We start from the raw sequence: 15,099 nt of genomic DNA, 5'->3' as shown, positions 1-15,099 counted from the left end.
TAGAAAAGAAATCATGGCCCCTTTTAAAGAAACAAGCAACACAGTTATGAATATAGTATAAAGGAGTTTTTTTTTAAGATGAATAAGTCATACCTCTTGTATGTAATAAGATTTACATTCAAATTGGGGAGATTTGCATCAAAAGAAAATTAGCAACAGGGGGCAAAATATAAGTGCTATTAGTGGTCTAGATATTAAGGGACATGTTTATTTAGATCATCATGGGCTGGAGTAACAGGAAAAGATAGAGGAAAGAACGGGTGCTTGAAAGATGGGCAGGATTCTAAGAGGAATTTTTTTAAAAGCAGGGGAGAGTGTATCATAGGTCTAATCAAAAGCACGAAGGAACCTAAGGCTCTGATTCCTGAGCTGTCGACGTCACAATTAAAAATCATTCTTAATTATATACATAAATGAATTGAGGATGGTCACAGAGGCAATGGGAGTCCAAATTAGAACTGGGGTCCTCAGAATTGCAACCCCAGTTTCTGACAGTGTGTATTAACAACGTTGAAGAAAAGGATTTGTTTGGGGGACGGGGAGGGAGAGGTTTTGAATAACAAATTGGTACGTTGACGGACGTACTTCCAGGAGAATTTATGAATTTTGAATATTTTCTATGCGCGGTGAAATGCAAGACAATGTTTAGGTGTGGCTACTAGGTCGTTTCTCTTGCATTGATTTTGTTTTGGTTTTGCTCTTAAATTTGTCTTACATTGCAAAGTTATTGCACAAATGTATTGTCTCGGTGTTTCTATATCGTTTGCAGATTAGGAGCAGGTCCTACAGCACAAGAACGGGAAACGCCCTTGCCTGGGTTCAGAGCCTCCTGGGTGGGGCAGGGCGTCCCAGCTACCTCCCACTTAAGGGTTGGTGGTTCGTTCCCGCACTGCCTACAGAGGAGAATTGGCTCTCTGCAGCCACCGTCCCTCGAACGGTCCGTTCCAATCAGGGCTCAGCGGGAAGGGGCGGGATTGAGTGGCGCGCTCTGTGCCTCTTGCTGTCCCTGGCCTGGTTGCTTTCGGCATGGAGGAAATTTATGCTAAGTTTGTGTCACAGAAAATCAGCAAGACCCGCTGGCGACCGGTACCTCCGGGGAGCCTGCAGACCGTGGAGACTTTCGCCACGGGCTCTTGGGACAATGAGGTACCCCCGCTCCCGGCCCGGGAAGCCCCTTCCTCCTCCTTCCCTCCTGGAACCGAGCCCCCGGCCGCCGGCGCGCGAACTCTCTCGTCTTCTGGCTCCTCTCGCCCTTCTCTGTCCCCCAAATGCACGTTTCAGGCTCGGTTGCCTTGTACCTCAGAGCCATCGATGGCCCCGTATCTCCTCTTTTTTAATGATTATCATTCCATTTGCCTGGGATGCTTTTAAAGCAAGGTTGATTGAAGGCAGGGCAAATTTTAATTTCGGACAGTTTGACATATATTTCATCTCAAGATAAAATTTTCTGCTTTACAGGAAAATTATGTTTCACTGTGGTCTATTGGAGATTTTGGGAACTTGGACTCTGATGGAGGATTTGAAGGAGACCATCAGTTATTGTGTGATATCAGACACCATGGTGATGTAATGGATTTACAAGTAAGTCTGTGTAATATCCAAGAGCTAACTTTTAAAAAACTGAGAGTGATCTTTACACTTAGAGATGTAAAGGACCTTAAAGTTTGTCTAGTCTCACCCCAGGTTTACAAGAAACTGAGTTCCCTATAGGTCATGATTTGCCAACATCATATAGCTGCTTAATGGCAGAATCAGGACTGGGGAAGGGGATGTGGAATTAATCCTAGCTTGTTTGTTTGCCTAATTGACCATCTACTATCTGCCAAGCACCGTTTACATAAGTTAATTTCATTCTCATCGCATGCTTGTTGAATCAAATACTGTTATCTCTGTCTTAATGAGAACACTGAGACTAAGATCTTTGGAGCATGTACTATGTGACAAATACTGTGTAAGGCACTTTATATGTTTTTGCTTTTTGAGTTCTCATAACAGCCTAGCAGGGATTAGTTCTCTGTTTTGCAAGTTTACCAAGGCTTAGAGAACTTAACTTGGCCAGGGTCTCAAAGCTGGTAGTAAGTGGTGGGAATGGAATTTTGACTCTCACATTTTATTTGCTTAGCATTTATAGGCTCTTTGCATTTTAAAATTGTTGTACTACTAATTGAGTCAAACAAATGGCTTCCTCCCTGCTAATATTTATGAATCTATAACAAGCAAGAATTTTCTTAGTTTTTTGACCAGGAAAGAATTGTAGCTGCTTCATCAACAGGATGTGTAACAGTTTTCCTTCACCATCCGAATAACCAGGTAAAGAACTTTTGTTTGAAATCTCAATTTGCATTTTAATTTTTTTTAGGAAGGTTTAAAGAAGACTGTACTTAATAATGACACAAATAATAAAGTTTTATAGTCTTAAAACATGGAGGGGAAAAATCATTGTATTACCCATCTTTTAGTAGATTAATTCTAGAACCATGTTTGTGTGATCCTTCATTCAAATTGGGGATCTCTTATATCCTCTTAGGTTAGATTTAACAATATGGTATTCTGGCAAGTACTTTTCCTGTAATTCTCTTTTAAGATCCTAGTCTGGTCTTTTGAAGAAAGAAAGAACATTTTCTAGCTCAAGCATCATGAGAGAGAACAGGAACAGCTCCTTTGCTTCAGATAGAACCTAGGTTTCAATTGAAAGAGAGGATATACTATATGAAGGCTTGACATTTTTTACAATGCCTTTCTTGTGTGTGCCAAAGCCTGACTGCTGATCTTCAGAGCACAGTGGTAAGGGCAGTCCTTTAAAATAGGCCCCCTTGAAGTAAAAGTTTTAAGTTGCGAGAAGAGAATGCTTACTTAGATTTGGGGATTAATCAAGGTCATCTTACTAATAGGCATGCCTAGTAAATACAAGAGCCAGGTCTAGTTAAATATTTTTCTTTTTTTTTTTACTGTTTATTTCAGCAATGCTTTTATTTTTTATTTATTTCTTTTTTTGGCTGCGTTGGGTCTTTTGTTGCTGCGCGCGTGCTTTCTCTAGTTGCAGCGAGCGGGGGCTACTCTTTCGTTGTGTTGCGCAGGCTTCTCATTGCGGTGGCTTCTCTTGTTGCAGAGCACGGGCTCTAGGTGCATGGGCTTCAGTAGTTGCAGCACACGGGTTCAGTAGTTGTGGCTCTCGGGCTCTAGAGTGCAGGCTCAGTAGTTGTGGCGCACGGGCTTAGTAGCTCCACGGCATGTGGGATCTTCCCGGACCAGGGCTCGAACCCGTGTCCTCTGCATTGGCAGGTGGATTCTTAACCACTGTGCCACCAGGGAAGTCTTAACTATTTTTCTTAATGGAGTCATTTGGAAAGCACTACAAGATTTTCTCTTAAATGTAGGCCAGCCCCCTTAAGAATTTAGAGTTGCCTTTGAACACATAATTACCTGATACCTAAAAACCATTTCTTTAGTTTGAGATAAGTTTGGGATGTTATTAAAAAGCGTTTCTTTTGAATCCAATCCGGTATATACAGAGCTTTAATGGAAGTAGTTTCTAGACCTTAATGCTTGGAAATACAAAGGGAAAAGAGTTACTATGTTTCTAGAAAGGTGTGAGACAGTTTTAGTTGGGGAAAGCTCTAGTTTTTTGGAGCTTTGCTTTGATTAATCATAGCCTCATTTGTGACCTGTAGACTCTGTCAGTCAGCCAGCAGTGGACAACAGCTCATTACCACACGGGTCCAGGCAGTCCTTCCTGTAGCAGTGCACCATGCACAGGTGTTGTGTGCAGCAACCCAGAAATTGTCACAGTTGGAGAAGATGGTCGAATAAATCTCTTCAGAGCTGATCACAAGGAAGCTATAAGAACTATAGGTAAGAAAAATCCTATTTCTTTAGTCTATTGCATAGTAATTGAGCAGCTACCATGTGCTAAGTAAATGCAATGCTAGGTGTTTGAGGGATTTAAATATATACAAAGCAGGATCCCTTTATCAAGACAGTATGTTGATAAGGCCTGTATGAAGGAGTGACTAGAAGAAAAAGAAATTTGTGGAGAGGAGAGCCAGAGGGGATTAACAGATAAAGAATTGAGGGGCAGGTGGCAATCCATTTAATCTAGGTTCCAAACCATAAATAATACTAAAAGGTGGCACACCAGATAAAGGGAACAGCATGGAGGCAGGGTAAGACCATTCAGAGAATGACAGAAAGTGTAGTTTGACCTGACTTTAGATATTTGTATAGGAGAAGTAAGAAATGAAACAAGAAAGGTAAATTGTGGTCAGGTTGTGAAGAATCTAATGCACAGCTGTAGAGGTTACGTTTTGTTAGGTGGGCAACTGCGGAGCCATTGAAAGTTTTTGAGCAAAGGGTGATGTACCCCGTGTCATGCTTTAGAAGGATTATTCTAGTGTAGTAGTTCTCAACCATACTTTGCACAGGCTTGCCTGAGGAGATTTTTAACAGGCCATCACTGTAGACTTCCTAAATCAGAACGTCTGGATTGAGCCCATGAATCAGTGTGTTGTGTTGTTATGATTTTTAGTTCTGAGGAACACTATTTGTTTAGCTTTTAGGGACCACTGCCTGGTGGCAGTTTGGACGAGGGTCACAAAACAATTTAAGTGTATAGTAAATTAAGTGGTATAAGTTTAAACACACTATGAAAAGGAAAAGGACAGTTAAAGCAATCAGGAAGGACTTCATGGAGGAGAAGAGAGCTGATGAGGATAAAGATGTATAGATTTGAGATAAGTCAGCAGAATAATATAGGTCAGAATGAGCTCTGTAGGAAGCAATGGTGTTTGGCTCAATAGAATGGAGGTTCTGTGTTAAGCAGTAGAGGGAAGTAAAGTTGGATATAAAGGAACCTGAACAGCTGTCTCAGAAATGGAGGGTAACAACCTAAAGTGGAAATAGAGAAATAAGTGAAAACTTAGCCCTCCATTTGGAAAACAGTTCAGATGTCCTGTGAGTGATACAATTTTTCTATTAAAGGAGAGTCCATTTTAACATGTATATTATTGCATTTTTCTATAGAAATTAAACTGTGACTTATTTAAAATTTCATTTGTAATATTTCAATCAGTGGAGGGAATGCAGTTTAAAATTTTCATGGAAAAGGGGGACCTGTTAACACACAATGCTGTTTTCTTCATTTGTAGACAATGCAGATAGCAGTACACTCCATGCTGTAACCTTCCTTCGAACTCCTGAGATTCTTACAGTAAATTCAATTGGACAGTTAAAAATATGGGATTTTAGACAACAAGGAAATGAGCCCTCTCAGATATTATCACTGTAAGTTTTGATTTGTAATTTCAGTAGTGTGACGCAAATTTGTTTGACTGTTTATAGCAACTGACTTTAAACCATATTGTATTTTAATTGCATGCTAAGAGAATAATCTCTGACTAAATTTGATAAAGCAAATACAGTTGACCCTTGAACAATGTAGGGGGTTAGAGTCACTGACCCTCTATACACTCGAAAATCCCTGTATAACTTATAGTCAGCCCTCAATATACGTGGAATCCTCTGTATCAGAGGTTCCACATCCGCAGATTCAACCAGCCTCAGCTCATGTAGCGCTGTGGAAAAGTATTCATATGTAAGTGGATCCATGTTGTTCAAGGGTCAGCTGTATAGTTGGATGGGCTTGATAGTACCATGCTGCGTTTGGTACATATTTGTTGTATTGATTCAGAAGTTTATATTAATCTCTTTGAAGTTTATGTTATTTAATGGGGAACTTCTTTTTGCTCATCAAATGATTCTATTAATAGTGGGAATATTCTATTAATATATTAATAGAATATTCTATTCTACTAATAATACACTCTAGATGTGATTGGGAGAAAAATACAATCCAAGATATTTTTTTGAGCAGAAATCCCCTTTCTATGTGTGCAATCTTCTCTTCTCTAATTAGAAAATAGCATGTGTCAAGCTGGAAAAAAAGTTATATAAACTAAGCATTAAATAAGGTAGAGTAGAAGTAAGGAATATGCTGTTTAGTTGATATATAATGTCTTTCAAAAGCCAAGAAATGGAAATGTTTTGCATATCTTACCATCAAATTATCTTGTTCCTTATGTGTCCAAATTGAAGAGAGAATGAATAACTCTGGCTTTTAATTCCCCCTCAAAATTTTAATATTTAGAGATATATTTAACGTAGTCAGTTTTTTGACATGATTTAAGTTTAGCCAGTAGCTCCAGCCACAAAATTATCGTTTCGTTACTGGAAAGAAACAGGTTTCATAGGTTATTCAAAGATAAATTATACTTTACAACTGTGTGAAGTCATTGTATCTCCCATTAAAGGACTGGTGACCGAGTGCCACTCCACTGTGTTGATAGACATCCCAACCAGCAGCATGTTGTAGCTACCGGTGGTCAGGATGGAATGTTAAGTATTTGGGATGTTAGACAAGGTACAATGCCCGTGTCTCTACTGAAGGCTCATGAAGCTGAAAGTAAGTATTGTGGTGATACATAAGTTTTTGGTGTGTGAGCTATACAATGTATTATAAGCAGCTTTCCATAATGATACCTACGGATCATTCTACAGCAGAGTTTTTTACTGAATTGTATAAATTTATAATAATTAACTAATCCCTTTTTATTTGAAATTTACATTCTTTAACATGTTTGATTATTATACACAAGACCGTAGTGATTATCCTTACATATTCATCTTTATGTGCTTCTTTTCTTAGGATAGTTTTTTAGAAATAGAATTGATGAGTCCAAAAGTTTGCATAATTTTAAAGCTGTGATTCATGTTGTCAAATTGTTCTACATAAAAATAATACGAGTTTATATTGCCACACCAGTATGTGAGAATGCACTTTTCCCATGCAAATGCAGGCTGTTATTTTTTATATTTGCTAATCTGTGTGTTCTTCGATTTATTATTGTACTTTTTTCTTTTTTTCTTTTAACAAGAACAAAAGATATAGGCTCTTGCCTTGTTTTTCATGTTTGTCATTTGATTTTGGTGGAGAGTTTTTGGCTGAACGGAAATTTTTCATTTTATCACCACGTCAGGGTGGATTATAGTTTTAAATTCTGACTTAAGAGAAGTTGGTATTAATGCTTCAGTAAAACTATAGAAGAGCAAACATTATACCAGTATTGCAACTTCTAAGTTTGTTTCACATTATTAATACTTTGGAAAGATAAATGATTTTTAAGATTATATTTAAGAAGCAAATAGAAACTTTTTCCCTCTTCCAGGTATGGCTATGTCCAGGTAAAAAGAATAAAAAGAAATAGGTGTGCCCTTAGAGCCTGTTGTTGCTAACCTAGTGGTAGTTAGAATTACAAACTTTCAGATCTCTTCTCACCAGCCCATTTTTAAACGCCAGCCTGTATTGTTCAACAAAACACACAGTATAGTGGCTTGTAGTGTATTTTGAATTCATCTTGACTCTTGGCTAGAAATAAGATGTTTTATAGAGGTTTGTTTTCTAATTTGAAAGTATATAAATACATAAGAATCCAGATTTGGGCAGTCTGCTAATGGCTGTATAGGCTGTTTTATTTTACTTTGTTTTAATGAAACAGTATGAATGTACTTTACACAGGGACTCACCAGCACACATTCCTTTCCGGAGGAAGGTGACCTTTTTGTTTTCTGGCGTGTTTAATTGTGGTAACTGTCAGAATGAAAATGCCAGCTTGCAAACATGTGCCTTGCACTTTTTATGCTACACTCTGAGCACTTTCTATGCTGCCTCTCTAAGGTTACCTAACCCAGAATCACGAAAACCCTTGTTCACAGACTACTGTTTCACCTTCATGCTGCAGCTGTCTTCCTAAGACGTCCTGGGCAGTCCTTGGCTCCCAGATACCTCTTGGCACACAAAGTTCCCTTAAAGTTTAGAGCTTGAGGAGTCCCCAGTCCCAAGCTGGCTTCTTAAGTCTTTCATTTGAAACCGGATCCAGATTTTTGGAGCATTTCCAGGTTTTGGTTTGCTGGGAGCTAGTTGCTATTTCTGTGATACAGGCCAGAAGAATCCAGAGTCTTGGCATGAGCCAAAATTGGACTATGTCTCTTAGAAATTCATTTGTATTCTACTTTTATGGTCTTCTCTCTCTTTCCAATAATATAACCTTCATGTGTTAATGACACAGGAATTGAAAATAAGAGAACTTAACAATTTTCAAAATATCTTTTCAGAATTATTCCATTGTCATACTTTTCCATAGAAAAATTGTAATAGGTCAAATGACTAGCATTTATTTTCATTCATTTGCTGGCCCAATACACAAGTAGATTTACTTGACTTCTTTATCTTATCTACATGTTTTAGCCATTTGGAGAGTTACGTCTTTTCTTTGATCCTGAAGCCTTTGATTTTTATCACAGGCTTGGAGTTTGAAGGTGTGTGATGGAGGTTAATGGAAGGTGATGCCTAGAGACAGGGTTTTGATGTTTGTTCAACTAATCTACACAAGAATAAGCTTCTTGGTTCTTATCTTTTAGTGTGGGAAGTTCACTTTCACCCATCCAACCCAGATCATCTATTTACTTGTTCTGAAGATGGATCTCTCTGGCATTGGGATGCCTCCACAGATGTACCTGAGAAATCATCACTCTTTCACCAAGGTAAAAAATTTTAATGAAGATTCTTGTGTGTAATTTTATTATATTTTTAAATACCAAATTAGAAATTCTCGTATTTTTAACATTAAGGAATGACAAAATGTTTCCATTCTCTGGCTTCAAGGTAAATTCTAGTATCACAGGGCTTGAAATCTGACTGTCAGCTACTGACCACTGTACTGCTGATGACTAGAAATGCTGTTAGCTGGCTAACTTCGGACAGCCAGGGGTCTTGTTTGTGAGTACATTGTTGTGGGCCCTCATGCCATAGGATAGGCATTGACAGCTCTCTTATACTACATTGTCAAGGGTGTATGGCAAGACCAAAGTTGATCTTTTATGTATTAAGGTACTGGTTTCTCCTCAGACTAAAAGGCCCTGTCTCCTGATTAAAGACAGAGGTAAGTAAAGGTCAGCCAGAAACTATACACTTAAAATCAAGAGGTATTTTTGTTTCTGTTTTTTTGCATTTTCTAACCTTCTTGTTTTTGAGTTTGTCTGTGGTTCCAAAGTTTATTTGTTCATTCATTCAGCAAATGTTTATCAAGTCCCTACCACGTGCTAGGCACTCTTCTAGGTGTTAGAGCCCATGACAGTGAGCAGAAAAGCCTCGAGGCTCATAGAGCAAATATTCCAGTAGACAGTAAGTAAGATAGATAATGTCTCAGTAAAAGTCCCAGCAGAAAAACAGAAACTACCCTGGATTTAGAAGGAATTGGTTTCACGTGTGTTAGAAGGGCTAGCAGAACAAAAGGGAATGGGAGGGATGCTGGAAGAGCAAATAGCAAAAAAAGAGGAATGCCAGAAATCAACAGTTGTTAATACCTCTGCTGTACTGTTGGAAGTGCTGTCCAAGTTGGTTCTGGATCAGCAGAAAAGGTGCCACCTCAGCCGGGGCTGGAATTACAGGCTGTGTTGTCGTTGCCAGGAACCTGGAGCCTTTTCCTTCCCCCACCCGACCCCGTCTGCCTTCCAGTCACCCACAGTAGTGCCTCCCATGGGCAGGGTCTGCCTGGAAGGCAGATGGCAAGGGAGCCTGGAAAAAGGAGTTTGTCCCTGCAAGACATAGTAGAGCACAGCAAAGTAGGAAAGGAGACAGCAAGAAGGAAAAGATCTGGACCAAATACCCTGATGCCTATGAAGAAGAGTGAAGAGAACAGGAGGATGAAGAATTAGTGGAGGAGGGGCCGCTTGGCAGGGAGAACATTTGAGCAGAGACCTGAGGAAGTGGAGGCACGAGTCACAGGAATGCGTGCCAGGTGGAGGAAACAGCCAATTCCAAGGGCCTGAGACAGAACAGCAAGGAGGCCAGTGTGGCTGCAGTTCAGCAGGCCGGGAGTGTGCAGAGGTGGCAGGAGCTGCGGAGGACTCTGCAGACAGGGATGAGGGCTTCAGGTTCTGTTCTGAATGTGACAGAAAGCCACTGGAGAATTTTGAGCAGGGGAGTGGGGTGATCTGTCTTAAGTTTCCAAAGAATCACTTAGGCGACTGTGTAGAAAATAGACTGGGGAGAGGGATGGAAAAAGCAGAAGCAGGGAGACCAGGGAGGAGACTTAGCACAGTGGTCTAATGTTAATTTTCACAGTATTCAAGAGTAATATAAAATATAGGAGCAGTAAAAGGTAAACAAAAACTAAGAAGGAAAAATCTGAAACATCTCTAGAAAAATTCTGGAGAAGTGTCGCATGTGTAGAGCATGCAGCACGTCTATGCTAATAACTGCATGTATGGAGAAACTAAGAATATTATTAGTTTCTAATAAATAATAAGGATTAGCTAAGCACTTGGTTTTTTATTTCTTCTTCCCCTACCCCCACTATCTTGCCTTTGAGATTTTACTGTTTGAAGAACCTTGGTTAGACTGGAAAGAGCCATTTACTATATTCTGTGCCTAGTATCGCAAGAACAATATTAGACACTGTGAAAAGGTAAAATAAATATAATCTATACAACCTGCCCTTAAAAAATACTTAATTTAGTTATGGAGAAGGGGGCATGCAAAGTTAAATCATACAAGAAATGTTATAAAGTAGTAAGTTATTAGTGGTGCGTATAAGTGCTGAGGGTTCCAGAAGGAAGAGAAGCATGAACTAGAGTCATCTTCAAAGGCTTCTTAGAGAAGGAAGTTGAGTTGGGCTTTAAGAATCAGCAAGATTTAAACTCACTAATCTTTAAGCTTCAAGATATGAGGGACTTTGCCTTGTATTCCCAGCACTTAGCACACCGCCTGGCATAGAGTAGGTACTCAGCCATTTATTGAGTAAATGAAATCTGTCTTTATTTGATCTGGCAGAAAGTTGAAAGGAAAGAAAATTTCAAATGAAGGCTAAAACTGAAATATACTGCTTCTGCCCCCACTTAATCCTGCATTAAATGAAGAGCACTGTCAGACATAAAAGTGTATAATCTGGTAGTGTTCTTAAATTCTACTTTTAAGAACATTTACCTGAAATAAAGGCGAAGAATAAAAGGAGATCTAAAGCAAGTTGATTATATTTTTAGACATATAGAAGTAAATATATTTTTAGAAATATTCATGTAGAAATACATCCAGAAATTTTCATTTTTTGATTATCTAAGAACTTTGATTTCCATATATTATCTACATTTATTCTACTTGTCTTCTAGGCATTTTGGTACATTTCTGAGACTTTCCGTTAAAGAATAAACAGGAAGACAGGGTCAAAATGAATCTTGTGCTTTGCTGAAGATTTCAAGTTTCATAGCCATATTATCCCATGGAAATTTGAGTATTTAATATCACTGACTAAGCCTTTAGTCAAAAATGGTGATGTGTTATAATGGAATTATCAGCCAGTTATTCTTGAGAATTAAAACCAATATATATTCATCGCCTTTTTTAAGTATTAGAATTTCAGATGTTTACTAGTATAAAATTAGTCTTGAAAGAAGTTTTCACCTTTTCTTTTCTTTTCCCAGGAGGAAGAAATAGTACTTTTTTGTCTCATAGCATTAGTAACCAAGCTAATGTTCATCAATCTCTTATAAGCTCCTGGCTCATCACTGACCCTGCCAAAGACCGTATTGAAATCACAAGCTTGCTTCCCAACAGGACTTTGTCTGTGAACAGTTTGGATGTTTTAGGTCCTTGTCTTGTTTGTGGAACCGATGCAGAAGCAATTTATGTTACTAGACAACTTTTTTCATGAAGATACTAAAAGAGTTCATGTAAAACATACAGTTATAGCCTTTCAAATTCCAGCTTCTCTATGCAAATTTTTATTATTGGAAATTTGCAGGGGAAGCATCCATAAACTATTGTTAATTTTGATGCCCAGTTTCAGCCTTTGTTAGTTGAATATTCTTCTAATAGTTAGTAGCTAGAGTCTGATTAATGACTGATGGCAAAAGAATTGGACCGTGTGGAAGAACATCAGAGGGATCCTTGTGCTGATAAATGCACTGCCTTCAGCACAATTCTGGACAGCTCATGGAACCAACTCTTCATTGTTGATGTTGCAGGCCTCAAAAATGTCAAACCACCAATGGGTTCCTATCCTTTTTATCAACGGTGTGTGGGGTATACCCCTCCCTGGTGGCCTTAGCTAGTATTTATTCTTTTTTACCACAAGTATTTTCTTCAGTTCTTCCACATTTTATTTACTTAATAATTTTTGTAAACTTTTTTCAGAAAGAATTGAGAACAAAAATGGCAAAATTTTTGTAGTATTCAAATTTTTTTAAAGGTAAAAATGTTTTGACAGTTTCCTTTACTGGAATGGGTTTGAACAGAACTCCGTCAGCTCCTTAGACCCAACTTTATTTCTCTTGAAAAGAAAAAAAGACAAGTACATTTTTCCTAAGGATTTTTGCTTTTATTTAGTTTTACAACGTAGTTGAAAATTGCTGAATTGGACACTGTGCAATAAGATAGGATTTGACATTGATAAATGAGCTGACTTACAAACGAATTTGATAGGTAACATGCAGAGACTAGTATGATGATGTGGTAGGAGTACAGAGTTTTGCCATCTTTATCTTTAATGTTAATGATGACCTAACATGCAGTGTTTTAAGACAATTTTATGATATTGTCTTTCTAAAGTTTGTTAGATTAAATGCATTATTGAACTGTTAAGACCTTAATGACAAATCACTCCTATTACACAATTGAAGTGTATGTTTATTTACTTTACAATTCCAACAATAATTACTATGAAGTTTTGTCTTTCCGTCCCAATAAATATTTGCAGTTTTTTATGCCACCTTACCTCAGGGTTTTTTGGATTTTGTTTTTTGTTAACATTTTAAAATGGAATACATATATGCATCTGCTGTTTTATATATATTTGGCTCAAAAATATTTGACTGAATGGACTTGCCTCACGGTCCAGTGGTTAATGCAGGGGGCACAGGTTCGATCCCTGGTCGGGGAACTAAGATCCCACATGCTGCACAGCACAGCCTAAAAAAAAAAATCGACTGAAGATAATTAGTAACTTTGAATTCCAAAGAATCAGAGAAGGAAAGAAAACGTTGCTGATAGGAATTCTTAATCTGTTTATAGTTTTATTGCTGGGGCTAATTTTTAAAACTTTCTGTTATTACAGAAGTCATTCATTGTAGAAAAGACAGTCAAAAGAAAATTGTAAGTACTTAATCTCAAAGAGGGACAATTCTTTTCATACTGTCTTCTATCCATCAATGTATATAGTTTTTCTGTAAAAAAAAAAAAGAAATATACATGTTATATTTGTAGATGCACATTCTCTAGCAGTCAACACGTGAATTCAATAATAAAAATATAGCTAAGAATTTTCCTCTGACTTTATATTTCCCATTGTATGAATGTCTTGCTGCAGCCTAAGCTACAGTGTCCCTCTCTTCATCCGGTACAGGCATCCTCCCATTCTACTCGGCAGGCTAACATCTTTGCTTTGAATGGCCCAGAGTTGATCTCATCACTGGAAGACCCTAGCTCCCAGGTGGCACATTTTCCGTGTACAGTGAATGGCAAACTTGTTGTGCCTCTGCTTCGATCCGCATTATCTGCTGCTGAAAAGTTTGAAGGTTACATGTACGTTGTTAGCACCCTTCTCAGTTTCCAGCAGCAATGTATACAATTTCCCTTGATCACTACAGTAAGTAATTGGTAGAGGGGGGGAACCAGACATACAGGCTTAGCATACTAGCTTGGAATGGAAACAAGTTTGAAGTTTGAAGCTTTGATTTGATTTAAGGGTATTTGTAACCATAAGTAGAAGGAAGTACATTTGAATAGTGTTACATTTTCTATCAATTGAAGAGTTCTGCCAGGCTTAATAAGAAACATAAGAAACTTCTCTATCCTTATTGATAAATAAAACCCTAATTTATGAATTTGTTAATTCTCACTGCTTTTATTCATGAAACTATCAAATAAAATTTCTTTTGAGGGCTGTAGGATCTCAGAGGTGAAAGATATCTTGGAGGGCATCTCCATACTAAATTTAATCAACACTTCCACAGCACCCCCAACAAATTATCATCCAACCTCTACTTGAAAATATACCATGATAAAGTTTCCCATTTCCCAATGTAGCCTCCTTGTTTGGATAGCTGTAATTGATATTGCATTATAGCAGGGTTTTAGTGTGTGAGTGGGATCCAAAACAATCGTATAAAAAAAGAATCATTATTCTGGGTTAATGAAATGATCATGTGAACCTATGAGATGGAACCAAACACCATTTTATCGAATTTGCATTCTGTTGGGGCACTTTACTATAAGGTTCAACTAAATAAATGAATTTTCACATACTGAACTGAAATTTGCTTCCATTTGTCTTCTTTTCTCAGGAGCCACAAAAAACAAATTTAATTCTTTTCATCATATATTCAAATGTTCAGAACTACGTATTGTAGCTTCTTTGGGGTAAACTTTTAAAATCCCTTCAATGGTTTCTTGTGGGCAAGGTTCCCTTCCCCACCTTTCTTGCCCTTCTTGGCTAAATCCTGCATACCTTTCCGGACTCCTCTTAGGTGTCATTTTCTCAAGAAAGTTCTCCCTGGCCTCTGACAATCTGGGCTAAATTGTACTCGGCATCAAAAGCCCATTGTGCAGAGCTTATATTGTGCTTACAGCCATTTGCTAAGCAGCCTGTCTCCCTCTACTGGACCACAAGTTCAAGAACAGGGCATGTCTTAGTGTTGTGTGAACAATGTTTAACACAGTATCTGATACATAGTAAGCCCTGAATTAGCCTGAATTGAACTAAACTCACAATTTTGTTTTCCCTTTAAAAAATAAAGGCCATCATTAAAGGGTGACTTCCAAAATGAATACTTTTCCAGTGGTGTCTGCCTTGCTGAGAGTATGACAGAAATCTGCCATCCTGGTTCTGGGTACAATATTCCTTTGTAATGCTGTCTCAGCTTATTTTACCTATTCTGATATTTGTTCAATTGACTGCTGACTAGTTTAACTTAAACCCTTAATTTTCACACCTGATACTCCCTAAACCATACCTCCCTATTCTTGAGTTAATGCCGATGATTGTGATTCTT

The 15,099-nt window shown here is 38.1% G+C and overlaps 1 protein-coding gene across 1 annotated transcript; it reads left to right on the top strand.

Annotated features, from left to right (window-relative positions):
- Positions 1-978: 978 nt before the first annotated feature.
- Positions 979-11,768, top strand: NUP43 (nucleoporin 43). Its single transcript, XM_079939689.1, has 8 exons — positions 979-1,146; positions 1,459-1,581; positions 2,233-2,310; positions 3,672-3,852; positions 5,145-5,280; positions 6,306-6,457; positions 8,473-8,595; positions 11,533-11,768. Exons 1-8 carry the CDS (start codon positions 1,027-1,029, stop codon positions 11,760-11,762), a joined length of 1,143 nt encoding a protein of 380 aa, XP_079795815.1. The 5' UTR covers positions 979-1,026; the 3' UTR covers positions 11,763-11,768.
- Positions 11,769-15,099: the final 3,331 nt, after the last annotated feature.

This window comes from Stenella coeruleoalba (genome assembly GCF_951394435.1).
Source record: "Stenella coeruleoalba genome assembly, chromosome: 12".
Lineage (NCBI taxonomy): Eukaryota > Metazoa > Chordata > Mammalia > Artiodactyla > Delphinidae > Stenella > Stenella coeruleoalba.
Note: the sequence above shows the minus strand (reverse complement) of the source record. Positions and strands in the feature narration are given on the sequence as shown.